This window comes from Passer domesticus, chromosome 17 (genome assembly GCF_036417665.1).
Source record: "Passer domesticus isolate bPasDom1 chromosome 17, bPasDom1.hap1, whole genome shotgun sequence".
NCBI classification, from domain to species: Eukaryota; Metazoa; Chordata; class Aves; order Passeriformes; family Passeridae; genus Passer; species Passer domesticus.
The window spans coordinates 5597668-5614299 of NC_087490.1; the positions used below are offsets into that span (position 1 = coordinate 5597668).

General features: G+C 41.0%; 1 protein-coding gene across 2 annotated transcripts in view; it reads left to right on the forward strand.

Moving 5' to 3' along the window:
- Nucleotides 1-88: 88 nt before the first annotated feature.
- The window catches only part of PI4KA (phosphatidylinositol 4-kinase alpha), a 53607-nt gene continuing 37063 nt past the window's right edge, over nucleotides 89-16632 (forward strand). Inside the window, exons 1-17 of one of the 2 annotated variants that reach the window (XM_064393122.1) lie at nucleotides 89-325; nucleotides 2331-2447; nucleotides 3580-3673; nucleotides 4334-4422; nucleotides 4901-4973; nucleotides 5292-5551; nucleotides 6219-6288; nucleotides 8215-8363; nucleotides 8944-9009; nucleotides 10003-10099; nucleotides 10489-10680; nucleotides 11419-11519; nucleotides 12273-12402; nucleotides 13115-13247; nucleotides 13994-14089; nucleotides 14783-14966; nucleotides 15677-15780. In XM_064393122.1, the coding sequence (XP_064249192.1) occupies nucleotides 104-325; nucleotides 2331-2447; nucleotides 3580-3673; nucleotides 4334-4422; nucleotides 4901-4973; nucleotides 5292-5551; nucleotides 6219-6288; nucleotides 8215-8363; nucleotides 8944-9009; nucleotides 10003-10099; nucleotides 10489-10680; nucleotides 11419-11519; nucleotides 12273-12402; nucleotides 13115-13247; nucleotides 13994-14089; nucleotides 14783-14966; nucleotides 15677-15780 (2177 nt within the window). In that variant the 5' untranslated portion in view covers nucleotides 89-103. The remainder of the gene's footprint in view (nucleotides 326-2330; nucleotides 2448-3579; nucleotides 3674-4333; nucleotides 4423-4900; nucleotides 4974-5291; nucleotides 5552-6218; nucleotides 6289-8214; nucleotides 8364-8943; nucleotides 9010-10002; nucleotides 10100-10488; nucleotides 10681-11418; nucleotides 11520-12272; nucleotides 12403-13114; nucleotides 13248-13993; nucleotides 14090-14782; nucleotides 14967-15676; nucleotides 15781-16632) is intronic. The other variant, XM_064393123.1, reaches the window with a different exon arrangement.

Sequence of the window (16632 nt, forward strand, 5' to 3'; positions counted from 1 at the left end):
CGCTGCCATCTTTGTGGCGTGATTGGTGCGCCGCGCTCCCGCGGGAGGCGCCGATCTCGCGGGCGGGGGCGGGGCGAGCCGGCCGGCGCCGTTCCCGCACAACATGGCGGCCGCGGCGGTGGCGGCGGCAGCGGCCGCTGCGGCCACGGCGGCCACGGCGGCGGCGGCCGGGACGGCGGCTGCCACGGCCGGGACCGCCGCGGCTCCCTCCGCGGGCCCTGCGGGGCGCGGGAGCAGCGCGGCCAGCGCGCGCGGCTTCTACTTCAACACGGTGCTGTCGCTGGCGCGGTCGCTGGCGGTGCAGAGCCCGGCGCCTCTGGAGAAGGTGAGGGGCGGCGGTGAGGAGCGGCCGTCACGCGTGGGGCGCCGCTGCGCGCAGGCTGCGGGGCTGTCCCGCGGGGATCCGCGTGTGCCGGGGGGCCGTGCCGCGGCGGGAGCGGCCGCTGTGTGCGGGGGCTCGCGGGCAGCCCGCTCGGCGCCGTCCGTGCCCCGCTGTGCGCTGTCCGTGCCCCGGCGGGCGGTCCGGCCGCCCCTCGGCGCTGTCACGCGTGGGAAGCGGGATGAGGGCCGGGAGATGCCTTGGGCGGGGCCGGCTGCGGGCTCTGAGGGGCTTCTGTCAGCCCGGCCCTGCCTTCGGGCAGCCGGGCCTCGGGGATGCTCGTGTGGGCCAGCCTGACCCAGAAATCCCCGTCAGCAGCGCGCCCGCGGGGCGAGGAACTGCGCCTTGCTGCGTCGCCCCCAAGTCTGTGGAATAGAGTCTTGTGGGGATAATTAGTCTCAACCTAATTAGGGCTGGCTTTCCTCCGTGTATCAGGTTAAATCCAGGCGAGGCAATCAGTGCCGGGTGAAATAAAGCTGCGGGTGAGATGAAGCTGTGCAGAAGGAGGAGCGCGGGGCTCCCGGTGTGGGCAGTGCCCCCGCGGGGCTGCCCCGCTCCCCGGGCAGTGCCGCTGCTCGCAGGGATGGACAGCCGGCTGTGCTGGGACTGGGCACCGAGTGACAGCGTGTCCAAATTGTGTCAGGCAGCAGTCGTGACTAAATAGCTGAAAAAAGCACCGCTCTGTGCCGATGAAAACTACAGTGCTTGTTCTGGGCCTGCTGTTGCAGCCTTCTTTTCTTATTTCTTGTTCTGGAAATGTTCCACTGGTGTGGCAGCCAACGGTGAATAATTCTTCTGTGCCCTGCTGTTGGTTCACAAATATCCAGGGATTTTTTTTTTTTTTCCAATTTGACAGAATACAGCAGTTCAATTATAGTAATAGCTCATATCTAGCCAGCGTTGCTCACTCGTGTTATTGCACATGTAACCTGATGTGGAACACATGTATCAGCAGTCATCTTCCAAAGTTCGTATTTCCTCTGCTGTATTTTATAGTGAGCAAGAGGATTATCTGCGTTGTACTACAGGTCTGGAAATTAGGAGGTCTGGCAGCTGAAGGCCCAGAACCTTGAATTCCACTGAGCATCCAGTCAGTTTTTTAAATCCTCTAGGGACGTTGTTTCTTGCTTTAGAAATTTCAGGGTGGGATGTTCAGAGAGTTATCTAAATAGGAAGTGACTTGGCATTCAAACATAGGTGAGTCAAACATAGTTATTTATTACAGAGGGCCTTTCTAGATAGTATTTATTGACATTAAGGAAACAATTAACATTAAGGAACATTAACATCAAGGAAATTTGTAAAAAAGACGACATGCTTGTTGCATTCCCACTTGTTAACAATTCTGTAGAAGAGCAAAATATTTGCAATGTTTGATGTATTCTTTAAATGTGTGTTTGTTAAGTATGGAGTAAAGTAATAGGTGAAGAGTGTGAAAATATGAATTCTGAATACCTAATCTGTTATGTTGAAAGGATTTGAGCAGGAGTCATACACAAGTTGGTAACAGTTAATTGTTCAGTGCTGTATATGTAGGAGGCTTTGGTGCAGCTGTAATTAAAGCTCCATCCACCTATTTTTTGTTTGCAGAAATTGAGTAAATATAATGAAAGTGCCTGCTGCTCATTTCCTGCACATCTAAAAGTGAAGTAGTGGAAAAAGGGCTTTATTCTACTTCAGCACTTTGATCAAGTGTTGAAGAAAACCTTTAAGGTGACCGACATTGTAGTAAAAATGTTTGACATCTACCTGAGATTTTTCTGCCTTTTTCTGGTTTCTGTCATTCTTCAGTCTTTCCTGGCCCTTGGATGTTCTCACTGAGATTGATGACTGAAGGAAGGTAACATTGCCAGATGTATTCCAGAAGGTGGAGAGACCACTGTGCCCTTCAAACAAGCTTCAGTTTGTTTCCAGTCTTGTTCCACTGTTCCTTCCCTCTGCTGTTTTTCAGGTACAAAAGCTGCTCTGTATGTGTCCAGTGGATTTCCATGGGATTTTCCAGTTGGATGAGCGTCGCAGAGATGCTGTTATTGCTTTAGGAATCTTCCTAATTGAATCTGACCTTCAGGTATTTTTCCCACTTGGGCTACCTATTTACCTTCAAAGATCTTGGATTAATTCAAGTTTAGTTGTTCAGTGAATGAAGAGTTGGTATTTGCTCTTCATAAAAGTAGATAAAAAGATCAGAGATAAGGGATGGATGCTGTCAGGAGAGCAAGGAAATACTGATAAGTGTGATAAGCACTGCCACAGCCAAGCTGCTGCTGTGTGTTCTGGTCATCATGGCTTAAGCAGAGAAAGGAAAGAGTATTCAGGAGGATTTACACAAACCAGATGTGTCACTGCATGTTGTTCCCCACGTGCTCCTGACTGACAGGGATGCTCCGATGCGCTCCTGAAGGCCAGGTTTGCAATAGGCCCTTTCATGCCAGGATAAACAGACATTCAGGGCACACAGGCTGCATTGTACACAAGCATCCCTTCTGTGTCTGCCAGCAGGGCCAGCACAAGCTGGTTCTCTTCCCTGTGCCTGCTGGGGCTGGTATTGTTCTCTGTAGAGGAGGGGAAGCATGGACAGAGCCCCAGGTCCAATGCTATTAGACCTCACTTTAAATTCTTTCATGTTGCTAAGGTTTGCATCAGGCCTGAATTGCCTGCTGTTTAGCACCCATGTGCTATGGTACAGCTTGCATGGATATTATTGACATTGTTCTTTTTTCTTTTTTGTGTTTGGTTGGGCTTTTTTTATAAAGCAGCTGTGCTGTGCTTTGATTTGCAGGCGAGGGAGCTGAAGTGTTACATGGATGCGTTAAGTGGCTTGTGTAAGGCCCTGGGATGTGTCACATGTACTGAACTGGCAGTGGCACTCTGAATTTCTAGCTGTCTTAGATTTATTTTGGGAGCTTGCTGTCAATTAATAAAGTGTTTGGGGTTAGATACTGTCTTGGAGCTTTCTTTTCCAGCTTGTACAGAGAATGAACTGTTGCCTGGAGTGAAAAGCTCAGATTTAAGGCGCTGAATTGGGTTACTTTCATTTGTTTGTTTTGAAATTAGTTTTGCAATAGTCAAGAAGCCTGTGGAGTAATCACTAGAAGCAAGTTCTGTGTGTGCTCATGTAATTTTACTGTATCTCTAAAGTATCTTAAGTACTTTGGTTCAGCTGCTTTTCTCCATTTTAAATAGAATATTTTCTTCTTTAGCACAAGGAACATGTGGTTCCTTACCTTCTGCGACTCCTGAAGGGCCTTCCCAAAGTCCAGTGGATAGAAGAAAGCAATGCACGGAAAGGCAGAGGTGATGTTGGGATTTTTTGATCTTTGTCATGGAATGCCAGCCAGGAGACAGACATAGCAAAGGTTGTTCAGGACATGGTTCAAGGGGAGGGGAGAAGTCCTGCTATGGTCTTACTTAGCTCCTGGCTTCAAAGCTTTTAATATTGATTTTGTTTAGAAGCCAAAGGAAGTCGAATAGATCCCTGTTTTCCTGCTTCACTGCTTTTGATGAATTGCACTTTCCAAATAGTTCTGTGTTCAATATATTTTGTTACTAAACTGGAGAAGATTGTGTAGTAGCTGGAGTAGGAGAGTGGAACATGAGATTTGTTGCTCTACTTTTAGCTTTGATGCTTAGTTGCTGTTTAAACCACTTCATTCTTTGCCCCCTTAATGTAAGGATACTTTCATACAGTATTATATAATTAAAGTTTATTTCTGACATGTTGAAAGCCTGGGAAGGTTTTTAATTCTGATTTTTCTTTTAAAATTTATATTGAAATTATGATGGTTAGAGTGCTTCCAAATTTTGTATGTAATACTATTTTCATCTACAGTCTGCCTCAGGGCTTTGTGACATGGGGGTCACTTGTGTCTTCTTGCTTTATTATAGTTTGCTCTTTCTATGTTGGTTCTCTCTAGCAAGGCTTAAGTGGCTGATTTTCTCTCCATTGCTTTGCAGGTGTGCTTCCAGTGGCAGAAAACTTCAGCTTCTGCTTAGTGACCTTGTTATCTGACGTGGCTTACAGGGATGCATCTTTCCGAGAGCAGGTGGAGTTCAAGCTTGTGCTGTTGGATTACCCAGATCTCCAGTGCTGCAATCCTCACAAAAGTCTGGAGAAGAGCACAGCTGCTCCCTGTCCCCAAGGGGCTGATTGCTTTAGCATGTGCACTGATGCTTTAATTTGCGTGTGTTAATAGTCAAGTACCTACAAGATACTCATAGGTGTGCAGTTACTTTTGGGTGTCAGTTGCTGAGGCAAGAGTTTTAAAATTCCAGTTTTGGTACTGAGGTTGGGAGTGCTGCAGTTTCATTGTGTAGTACTTGCAGCTCACTGCAGACTTTACAGGAGAAGCTCTGTAACCTGAGTGAGGGCAGTGTAATCTTTTAGTCACACAACATTAAGAAATCTTCACAGAGGTGCTTACGCTAATGTTTACAAGTTTCATTTGTTTTAATGATCTGGTGTAAGATAATGATATCTCTTTACCAAAAGATATTTTTGTATGTCTGTCTTGATGACTTTAGATCTTGGATACAGTCCTACAAGTAATGCAGTTCCTGTTGGGAATGTGCCAGACACCGCAAATGCACGATAAAGGTAGTGATAAAATTGTTACTGTATTTGTAACTCCTGTCCTCTGAACTACTCTTGTGTGTGTTTGCTGGTTATCAGGATCAATCCTGAAAAGTGAGTTTTGTCTTTCAGCTTCCCTTAGCACTTCTCTGTTCTGTTTGTTGCTGACTGGAAAATACAGAAGCAGAATTGTAGTAATTTGTGATGCTTTCATGGTTTTTCCTCTGCTTGTACAGATCAGTTGTTGTAAAGGCTGAAACAGTTTAGTAAAGTGGTAGCAAAACCATGAAGAGGAAGTTTTAAGTTACTGTTATTTGCTGATACTGTGCTTTTCTTTTCCAGAGTATTTATGCAAGTATGCAGTGCCCTGCCTGATAGGAATTTCTCGAGCCTTTGGTCGCTACAGCAATTCAGAGGAGGCTCTCCTTTCAAAGCTTTTTCCTAAAATTCCCCCACATTCCCTGAGAGTTCCAGAAGAGCTTGAAGGAATTCGCCGTCGATCCTTTAATGATTTCAGATCAATTCTTCCCAGTTCTCTGCTCACTGTTTGCCAGGAAGGATCACTGAAGAGAAAGGCTAGCAGTGTATGCAGCATCACACAGGTTTGTATGACTTGCTCTGTGTTGGAGTCCGCTGAGATGATTTCTTGGTCTCAGTGGAGTTAAGACTTAAGCCTGGATATGCAGAGTCTCTTAACACATTGTTTGAGCAGGTACAAATGGCTTTATTGTGGTTCCACAACTGAGTTTCAAAACAGTTTTGTAGTTTCTGAGTTACAGAACAAGCAGTGACAATTATAGTAGCAGCTGTACTAGTAAGTCTTTACATGGGGCATTTGGCAAATCCCATTCCTTGTGTTATTATCATTAAAAGGCATTGTAATGTATATCAGTAAAATTGGGAAGCTGCACTTAATGGCTGAAGCTTTCACGAGCTCGTCCTGGTTTCACCAGGAGCTGTGGATGTTCATTGTCTTGGGGCAAGACTGGATTCAGATGGTGGTTTGAAACTACAGATTGTTACTGGCATAGTTTCCTACAGTAGAGGAGTCATCACTCTGATCTCTTCCCTTTAGTCAAAAGCACTGAACTGGCATTTTTTAACTTCCCTTTTTTGGCTGCAGTTGAGCTGTTAGACCCAGCAATATGTGGTTCCTGTTAGTTTTGCTTGAAGCTGTATTTCATTTTAAAGTGTGCAAACTATTCCCTGACAGGTTTTTAAATGTTTTATCAATGTTTTCTAAAATACAGCTTTTGTGCAATGTTTCAGGTTAGTCCTGAACGTGGGTTTCCTGCTCCCAGTTCTCCTGGAGGACCTGCTGCAATTCATTACTTTGAAGGTAGATTACCTTAAGGAACAGTCTGTGATTTGGGGTTTTGTTGCTATTTATAGAAAATTTAAAACAAAAAACCTTTTGACTCTTTCCTCTACCTTTTAGAATCCTTATAGGAATTCAGTGGCACATGCTGGCTAGGATTTTTCTTTAAATTGTGGTTTAAAGACAGTAGGAAGTAATTATTAACAGCAGTAATTTCCTGGCTTGGTTGTTTTTCACTTGTTTCTTGATTCCCTTCCTGTTAGGCAGTGCCTAGTACTGAAGAGCTTAATTCTACTAGGCCAGAAAGATTTCAGGAGATTAGGCTGAGTAACTTTGAGGAACAAGAGTTAATATTGTGCTCCAGTAGACAACTACATTGTTGATCTAGGGTCTGGAATTTTGAGGCTCGTGGCACATTGTATAAATCCAAAACAACTGCTCCATTTGGAGTGAGTGTGATGTGGGCCACTGTGGAAGACCCAGTAATTTTCTGGAGCAAGAAATACTAAAGAAGACATTGGAGTGTTCAGTAGTGTGCATTGGTTACTGTATCATAAAAGGCCAAAACCTGAGAAAGTTTTATGAATTTACATGAAAACTCTTAACTCCTGAACTGTGGTAGAGCTCCATCTGTGAGTTCTAAGTCAAAGGAGGGCTTAAAAATAAACTCCCCTTCATGAATCATGTGGAGGACCAGCTTTGCATCTGAGCTGTTTTGGTGTCTCTGGTTTTGTCTGGCCCTTTCAGGTTTTTAACAGTTTGGCCTTTCTCTGTTTCAGGGCCATTCTCCTCTCTCAAGCTCTGGCTTTAATTTCTTCCACATTGCTTTCCTTTTTTCTTCACATTGCTGTTGCTAGAGGCATCTCTTCCTCAGTCATATAATGGGATTACAGAGTCATTCTTAAATTGCAAAGTGGGAACAGAGCTGTTTATCTTCTGTCTACTGTGTTGAACCAATGTATTCTTCAATGTTGTGGTCTTCATGGTTTGAATGAAAAAAAATAAAACCCAGAGGTTGTGGGTTAGAGACATACTATTGTAGTAGAACAGAATTAATCTTAAATCTTTAGGTGGACAACTTTGTAAAATCCTTTGGATTATTTTAATTGTCTCTCTGGTAGAGTTATGATTATTCCAGTCAGGATTTTATTTTCAATACTAACTTCTACCAAATATTTCAGCTACAGTCAGTTTTTGGATTACTTCTGTTGATATAGTTTGTGATAGTCTTGCCTTCTGAAGAAGATGAGTAGTGACCTTGGTTTTATTCTGGCCAAGGCTAACAGCTAAAAAAAAAAAGATCTGAGGACCCTTTTTTTGTTGTCAATAAATAGTCTTACTTAAAAGCCTGTTAATCACAAGAACATTACTCTAGCACAGCCAGCTGAGCACTTCAGAAAGGCATGAAATGTAATTTCTCAAGGGGAACAGAGCCAGGAGCAGTTTGCTGAGCAAGTTGTTTGCTTAATAGAGTACTTGAATCTGAAAAATAATTTGATTCTCTTTGCTTTGAAATTGCTGTGGTGAATTGGTGCCTATTCTAAGATGAGCACTGTGCCATGTGTTCATTTAATCTAATACAGGGAAAAACCTTGCAGGATAGTTTTGACTTAACCTGTTCTTTACATCTCTGTGCTTCTGATCTAAGGGGCATTTACAAATGTTTTCAGGTAGATGCACATCAATAGTGTGGGAAGGTTTGTCAGAAGTACCTCTGACATGGACACAAGTTATTGTAATAAATTCTCTGTTATGATAGTAAGCTTCTAATGACAATTGTATCATAGTTTTCTGTCTTTATTTACCAGTGGATGAGCTGAAATGCACCTCTGGCAAGCTAAAGACTGTTAGAAAAAACTCTTTTGTAGTGGCTAAATGCTTCCATTAAGGACAGTTAATATCGTTTCTCTCTTCAAACTTGGATTTCCATTATTTTTTTCTGATCAGGTTCATATCTTCCTGATGGGAGTGCACTGGATCCTGATTATTACTTCTCCACAATCAGCTCCAGCTTTTCAGTTTCTCCTCTCTTCAATGGTATTAACAATAAAGAGTTTAACATCCCACTGGAAACGCTCCGGCAGCTGTTGAACATGGTAGGTGATGGCTCCTTATGAAGACTGCAGTGACACTGCATTCTAGATATTTGCTAGAAATAGATGCAGTTTAAGCTTTTAGAACTGCAAGGAAAACGACAGTCTTTGTCTCTCAAGCTTTGTGTAATTTTATTTTTTATGGCTTTTAATGTCATGCTTCAGTAGCATTCTGGAAAGCTCTCATAATAACCATGCAGAATTTGGAAAATTAAGTAAGTTTGTCAGCTGCTTCCTGCTTGAGTCTTGCCAACCACTTGTTCTGGTATAACCTGCATACTGCTAGTTGCTGAAATAGAAGATTGGGTTTTGCTGTGAGAGTGAGACTTCCTGAAGGTTTTGCTGGGAATTCATGTAAGTGACAGAAGCTGCTGGCCCTGTCTGCTTCTGGCAGCAGCTATTCTGGAACAGCAGAGAGGCTCAAGTGTTCTTGTTGCAGCCTTGATTTCATCTGAGGCTTCATAGTGAAGTGACTTGTGTTTTTTCTGTGCATAAGCAAAATTTTATTCAATTATATTCTGCTCCTATCTAGAGTCACTAACAGGAAACATCCTGTTTTAGTTTGGCTTTTTTTCCTCCACAGGTAAAGCAGATCGTTGAGGATTCTCTTCTGAAGACCTTAGATGCAGTTTTAGCTGAAGTTGGAGAGGTATGGTTTTACCTTCTTCCTTTAATGACTTTAGTACTTCATTTTTTGCCTTATTACTTGCAAAATTAGTATTTTACCTATGTAAGGTATACCTTCTCTTTGCAAAATGATACTAATTTCCTTTCTGAGCAGTTATTTCAGTGATTTAAATCTAGCCTTGGACTGTGTAAAAATGGTAAAGGGGGGTGATACTGTTCATTAAAATAGGCAAAAATAGTTATTTTCCTACATTAGCTCTGTTGTCCTAATAAATTACATCATTGGTTGCCCAAAACTGGTTTACTGTAGACAAAGGTCTTGCTTGCATATTGCAGTGATATTGTCTTTTTTCACAAATATGAAATGCATTGGTTGTTTTCAGTTTGTGGCTTGGAAATCACTGCTGCTCTTTTAGGTGCCATTTCTATGAGTTTGTCAGTGTTGCAGCTCATGGACTCTCAGAGGTGGCAGATTTGGTTCTTTAGGTCTGTGAGCCCTCGTTTCAGAACAAGGATTTGTTTCTTCTTCTCCCTTCCCCTGTGTGCAGTTCTGTCACAGCCTCCACCACATTTTATGGAGTTTGCCTCATTTCCTCAGGGCATAAAGCTGTGGTGAAAGGGGTGTGTGCTGAAATGCAAGCAGAAATGACTCTGCTTTGCTCTCAGCCTCCCATCGAGCACTGCCTTGTTCAAAATGTAGGCCTGAGTGGAGACAACTTCAGCTTCTCTTTTTGCCATCTCAGTAAAGTGAGAGCTTTGAGTGCCCCCCTTTTTTTTATTTTTTAGCCCCATTGTTAGAGAAACAGACGTGCTCTTGAAATCAGTGACTGAATTTTGTTTAATGCATTGAATGGTTGTACTTTTATTAAAAGTAGAGGGGGTAAAGCTGTGAGGTTGCTTCTTGTACCTGTTTTATATGCTTGTTTACTTTGTGGAGGTGGAGTGAGATTTACTTATTTGTATAATGGAAAATACTTCCTTTTGAATCCAACAGATTGCTTCTTTTATTTTTCAGATGAGTTGTAGTACAGATCTCCATTACAAAACCTTCAGTGACCCTCTTTACCTTGCTCAGTTTAAAATGCTGAGAGACACACTATACTATATGAAAGGTATAGTATTTATTTACTTTTATTTATCCTTCATTATAATTAGGATCACAAGCATCATCTGCTTTGTATTGACTGCTCGAACATTTGGTGTGTATTTCCTGGGTATTCTACCTCTGGTATTAAATTTGTATTTTGAAATGTTTCCATATTAAAAACGTGCTATGAAAGTAGAAAAAAATGTTTTGGCCACCCACTATTAAAAGGATTAATAGGTGGCATTTGAATTGTCTGTTGACTGGTGGACTTTGCTATATTTATCTTTTAGACAGGACATAAACTTGATTAAATAATATAATTTGTAATGTAGCAATGACTTTTATAAATACTGTTATTCTACTTCACTGACTTCCATCCTTCCAGTATAATGTTGTTTCCTTTTCTTTCTTTAGACCTTCCCAACTCATTTGTGAAGGAAATCCATGATTTTGTGCTGGAGCAATTCAACAGCAGCCAGTCAGAGCTGCAGAAAATCCTCCACGATATGGATCGACTGCACAACGAGCTGAGCCCGTTAAAGCTGCGCTGCCAGGCCAACGCTGCCTGTGTGGATCTCATGGTGTGGGCTGTGAAAGATGAGCAAAGTAAAAAAATGCTTTTGGTCTCTGCAGTGGCTGTTCATTGTGTTCTAAGCTGTAGAAATACAGAGTAGATGGTGCTCAGAGAAATGCTAAATTTCAGTGGAATATTTTGTGCTTTTAGAATACAAGGGTAAAACTTCCACCAAAAGGTTGTCAGATTAGCTGGTTGGGTAGAAGGACATCTCTTTATAGAAATGGGAACAGAAACTTCCTATTACTTATCTCCAGGGGATGCTATAAATGCTGAATTGCATGCAGCTATTTGTTTTCTAGTTTCTGTTTTATTTATTGCTCTTAATATCATAAATATTTCTCAGTGGTTCTTTTAAAGAAAATGTTTTTTCCTCATTGCTAGCTAGCAGGACTAGGAAGCTCTTTCTTACTTTTCCTCTATTTTCTTTCTTCTTGTATAAATCTTACCTCTGCTGAATATGTGGAGGATTTTTTTCCCTTTGGACATTGCAATATTTAATTTCTGTTCAGTATGAAGTATGTTCAAAATCAGCTTTAAGTACTATCACTCTTTCAGTCACAGTGTTTGACAGAGCTGTTTGGTGCAGGTGCTAGGTTTCTAAAACTGTTTTTTGCAGAAGCAGCTCTAAATCTTATACCACAAGATTGAAGCTTATAAATTTTCAAAGCTATTATAAAAAGCTATTTTAAAAATTCCAGTAAGGATTGGGTTGTGTATGGCCTAATAACAAAATAATTTTTTTTTTTCTGTTGTATTTTTTATATAAGGTGCAGAAAACCTGTGCATCAAGTTGTCAGAGAAGCTGCAGTCAAAAACCTCAAGCAAAGTCATAATTGCTCACTTGCCTCTGCTAATTTGCTGTTTGCAGGTCTGTCTTTACAGTATTTGTAATTAATTACTGCAGTTACTCACTGTACCAGTGAATGAGAATTTGGGGAGTTCTACAGGTTGCTAGAGCACTTTATCTGCTCTTTTTATTACTTTACATCACTGTGTTCTGTATTTGGATTTTAGAGATCTGGTGTGAAAACTAGGAACTGCTTTTAGAATTTTCTTAGCTCAGCTGTTTCTTGAAGAATAATATTCATGAGGGGTTTTTAACCAGGATTTAAATTTTGGACTATTTAGCTTCTTATTTTAATTATTTGTGTAATGCACTATTGGGACTGGCAGGTCACTGAGGTTTTGGATTAAGGCTTGGTTATTCTAATTTTTGTCTTCTTATTGGGCACTTATCCAGTCTTACAAATGTGGTGTTTTTCACCACATGAGTTGTAAGTTATCATGTTCCTCTAAGTGTTGGCACTTGTACAGTACCTTTATTTTTGGAGAGTGCAGCTCATTTCATGGAACTCCTGTGAAAACACCCAGGAAGAGAGCAGCAAGGCTTGAGTGGTATATGATACACTCTAGAATAACCTAAAACAGTTAGAGGCTTAAAATATCCTAATCTTCTAAAAAATGAACCTCTCAAAACTGTGTAGGATTTGTTTTGTTTTCTGTTTGTTTGTATTGAGCTGAAGTTGCGAGCTTGTAGCTGAAATAAAAATAGTGCTGTTTTATTCTAAAGCTATGTTTTGTTGGTTTTGACTTGGTTTTTGAATTTTCTTTCCCTTTTTAGGGTCTGGGTCGTTTGTGTGAGAGGTTCCCTGTTGTGGTTCATTCGGTCAATCCATCATTGAGAGACTTCCTTGTGATACCTTCCCCAGTGCTTGTGAAACTTTACAAATATCACAGCCAGTATCACACAGGTAAAGGAAAAAAGCCTATGCTCCAGAATGTTTGTTTTCCATACATTTTGGTATTTTGTGGTGATGCAGCTGTAGGTGGAAATGGAGATGGAATTGTGTAATTGTTTTTTTGGATATAGGGAGGAGGGAAACAAATAAAATTCTGGTAGGAGTGTGTCTAAGGGTAAGCAGCAAAACTGCTGTGTCTCTTCTGCTGACACTGAACACTTCTGTCTTGAGAGAGACTGCAGCCAGAGCCAGTGCATAATTATCCTCACAGTGAGGGAAAAGAATCACATACCCAGTTGGAGCCTCCCTTGTTTCGAGTTGAGGCTGTTGTGTCTAATTCTCCTACAAAGGCTGCTTGTCTGCCCTGTAGCCTACTTTGCAGCTTGGGAGGCAGCCACTGGCCCTGTCCAAAGCTGCTTCTTCTCCAGAGTGAACGAGGTCACGTTCCTCACACTCCCCATGCCCATCCTCTGCTCCAGCCACGTGACTGTCTTGGCATTTGGCAGGTTTTTGTTGTTGTTTTTAGATTTTAATACTGAGTGATGATTTCCAGAAGAAAAATGTTCAATTCAAATCAATGCAAAAGCAGTATTGTAATGCTAGAGCAAAACAGTAAAGGAGTAAGTGGCTAAATTTAGGAATAATGGTTTAGGAATAGTCAAATGCAGTAATGGCTTGTATAGCTCATCAAGTGGTGTTGATTTCTATATTCTTGTGTTCTTAGTAGGTGGAAATGACATAAAGATTAGTGTCACCAACGAGCATTCAGAGTCCACTCTAAGTGTAATGTCTGGCAAGAAAGGTCAGCCATCCATGTATGAGCAGCTGCGTGACATTGCCATAGACAACATCTGCAGGTGAGAGGGGGCTGGCACCATGCTGAACACGTGCTATTTCCCTGGCACCATGCTGAACACGTGCTATTTCCCTGGCACCATGCTGAACACGTGCTATTTCCCTGGCACCATGCTGAACACGTGCTATTTCCCTGACAGAAAAGCACAGTGCCCATTTAGAAGGTTCTGCTCTGTGCTGCCATGAAGTCTTTGTGCCTTGTTTGGTCATGACTTTGTTTTCCTTCAGGCATCTCTTGGTTCTGTTTATGTCCTAACTGTAAAATAATAATTCACTCTTACTGTTTTGCTTCCATGTCTTCTAGTCACCATTTTCAGTAGGTAGCTGTTTTTTGTAGATATTCAGTAGGTTTTTTTGTTTTTAGCTTAGGTTGTCACATTGACTGAGCCTTGTGTAACAGAAGGGTTGTCACACACTCGTGTGGGCAGTGATTATTCTTCCCTTTTAGACAGCTGCAGAGAGCTAGAGGGAAGACATAGTTGGTGACTATAGAGGCAAGCAATTAAAGTTTCAAAACATTAGATTCTGAATTTACCTTACTGTATATTCTGATCATTATTGTTTCTGGAGAAAGCAGAAGTAGAAACTGCTCATTTTTTTAAATGTATGTGCAGTGTTCCTTGGCAATCAGTTCTTACTCTTCAGTATGAACCTGTTCCCCTTATATATAGATGGCATGAATTTACAGTAGTTAAAATTGATATGTTTAATTGATGCATTATGTTTTTTCTGTCCATTGTTACTGCAGGTGCTTGAAAGCTGGCTTGACTATAGATTCAGTGATTGTTGAGGCCTTTCTTGCCAGTTTATCCAACCGTCTGTACATCTCTCAGGAGAATGATAAGTAAGTTGTCAGTCATAAAACCAATTTTTCCTTCACTCAATGAATCTGAGACTTATTCTAAGTACTGGCAGCATTATTTTAGAATTAAATGTTACTGTGATTAATGGGCTTGTGCACGGGGTCAAGATCTTCCCATGCCAAGTCTTTGCAGAGCTGGCCCCATTTTCATACTGAGAGGTATGGATTCAGTTTAAGTGATTGAATCAGCAAATCTTTGGTGAATATTAGCCAGTTTTGAGTTCTCAGCTGACTGATGCTTTCTCTTCAAGCTTCAGCTGTCCTTTTTGGCTAGATACATCTTGTCACTTGGGGCATTTTGCTCTGCATTTGAGTGCCTCACTAACCAAGAAGTCTCATGGGGGAGGTTCTGTAGTAGCTGGTCTGACTGTCTTAGTATTTTGCCCATAATTTTTGCCTTTTTTAATGTTGTTTTTGGAACAACAGTTTGTTCATGGGTTAGTGTGGACCTCCTCAATAATGAGTTTGGGAGAGGTTATTTTTTATTTTGAAAATCAGCTTGTGCAAGTATAACCTTTAATGCTGGGGATGTATAGAGTGGCAGTATTAAAGCTGCTGGTGATATTTAAATTTAGTATAGGAGCTCTTACTTATCTGAAATGTAACTGAGGTCTTGATAACTTGTTGAACAATTACATTTATCACATTGGGATCTTTGTTTGTTTTCCTTAACAGGGAAGCTCATTTGATTCCTGACCACACCATTCGTGCTCTAGGGCACATTGCAGTGGCACTGAGGGACACCCCAAAAATGATGGAACCCATCCTGCAGATCTTACAGCAGAAGTTTTGCCAGCCACCTTCTCATCTTGATGTACTCATCATTGATCAGCTTGGCTGTTTGGTCATCACTGGAAATGTAAGGAAAGAACTGGCCAAGAGAATGCCAGTTGATGATTCCTTTCCTTTAGTTAAATGAAAATATATTTTAGTGCATTTGCAGAAGGCTTTTAAGGCTTCTCTTTTCTGCACTACAGGTCTTTGTGATACCACACAACAAAAACTGTGATAATGTGTAAAGTGTTGTCCCTGTAAAGAAGATGAATCCCCACAGAAAATAAAGAGTCTTTTTTAGAAAAAGACTATAAAGCCCACCAAACTCTATGTTTTCAAAAGTTACTAAGTTTTTAAACTTGGCCTATCACAAAGAAGTGGAGAGTATTTTCTTTTTGTATCAGTAATTAACTTTCAAAGTCTTGTAGGTTCATACATTTAAAAGTATGGAAGATTGTCTTCTTTAGTCGTATAAAAATTAACTGACTTTTTCCAAATGTTATTTGTGCATCTGAAAAAGCAATTAATTGCCTAAACTCAGAAGCCTGAAAAAATTAGTTCCATCTGGAATGCAGAATTAAAGAGCATAATAAATTTGCTAAAATTTGATCCATTAAAAACATTCACAAAAGCACTTGTACTGTTTGCTTCATGGAATTTGAAACCATTGCCCAGGCTGTGGTTGCACACCTATCTGAGGAACTTGGTAATATTTGGAGTATTTTACAGAGCTGATCTTTAGAGAGGTTGTATTCAATAAGCTTTACTTAGGGATTTGGTTTTGTTTTTTTGCAGCAATACATTTATGGTGAGGTGTGGAATCTATTTCAGCAAATCAGTGTTAAAGCAAGCTCAGTTGTGTACTCTGCCACAAAAGACTATAAGGACCATGGATACAGGTAACACTTAGCTGTGCCCCTAAGTGTGTGAAAACGATATCAAATACCCTTTGTGCTGCTTTGGGGTTTTTCAGTTTTTCCCAGTATCAGATTTTATTACAAGGCTGTAAATTGTGCTGTTCTCTGATGTTAAAAGGAAATACTTTCATTTAGAAATAATAGCACTTCGAAATGCAGGGATTCCTGAAAATGCTTTTCACTACAGGTAGCATTGATATCTTTTACATCTGTGACGAATCAGTGAGAGATAATTGACACTGATGACTTATGTTATCTGTAATTGCAGTAATTAATTACTAAATTACTGTAATTAATTACTAAATCTCTTAGCTCAGAAAAGCTGAGAGTGTGGTTTGGTTTGTTTTTAATGTGATCCTGGTACTTGTTAGGGATTAAATGCAAACCATTAACAATTTAATTCTTTGTATGTAAGTTATACATTGTTGTCCCCACTAGAAGCAGATATTATCACTGACTGTTGGTAGTTGGGGTAAGCTGGATACCTTCAGTGCAGAATGGGAGTAGCTGAGAGGACTGTTCCTGTCAGCATGTTTTAACAATGCCATCTCAACTTCAACAACTGATATGAGTTGTGATTCTTCTGCTCAAGAGCTTTCCCAAAACAGAAACACTGCCCTTGGCTGAATTTTTGTCTGCTACAGGAAAGTACTTAAAGTACCTTCATTGTGTCCATGACAGCATCATAAATGGAACATCCTCCAAAGGCACAACTTAAAAATAGTTTTTCACTTAAATACCAATTGCATTTCAGTTGTCAGTAAGTGATGTGCTGCTCATAAAAACAGCAAGAAAAAAAACTGGGTGGAAATACATCAGTAGCCTTATTGCAAG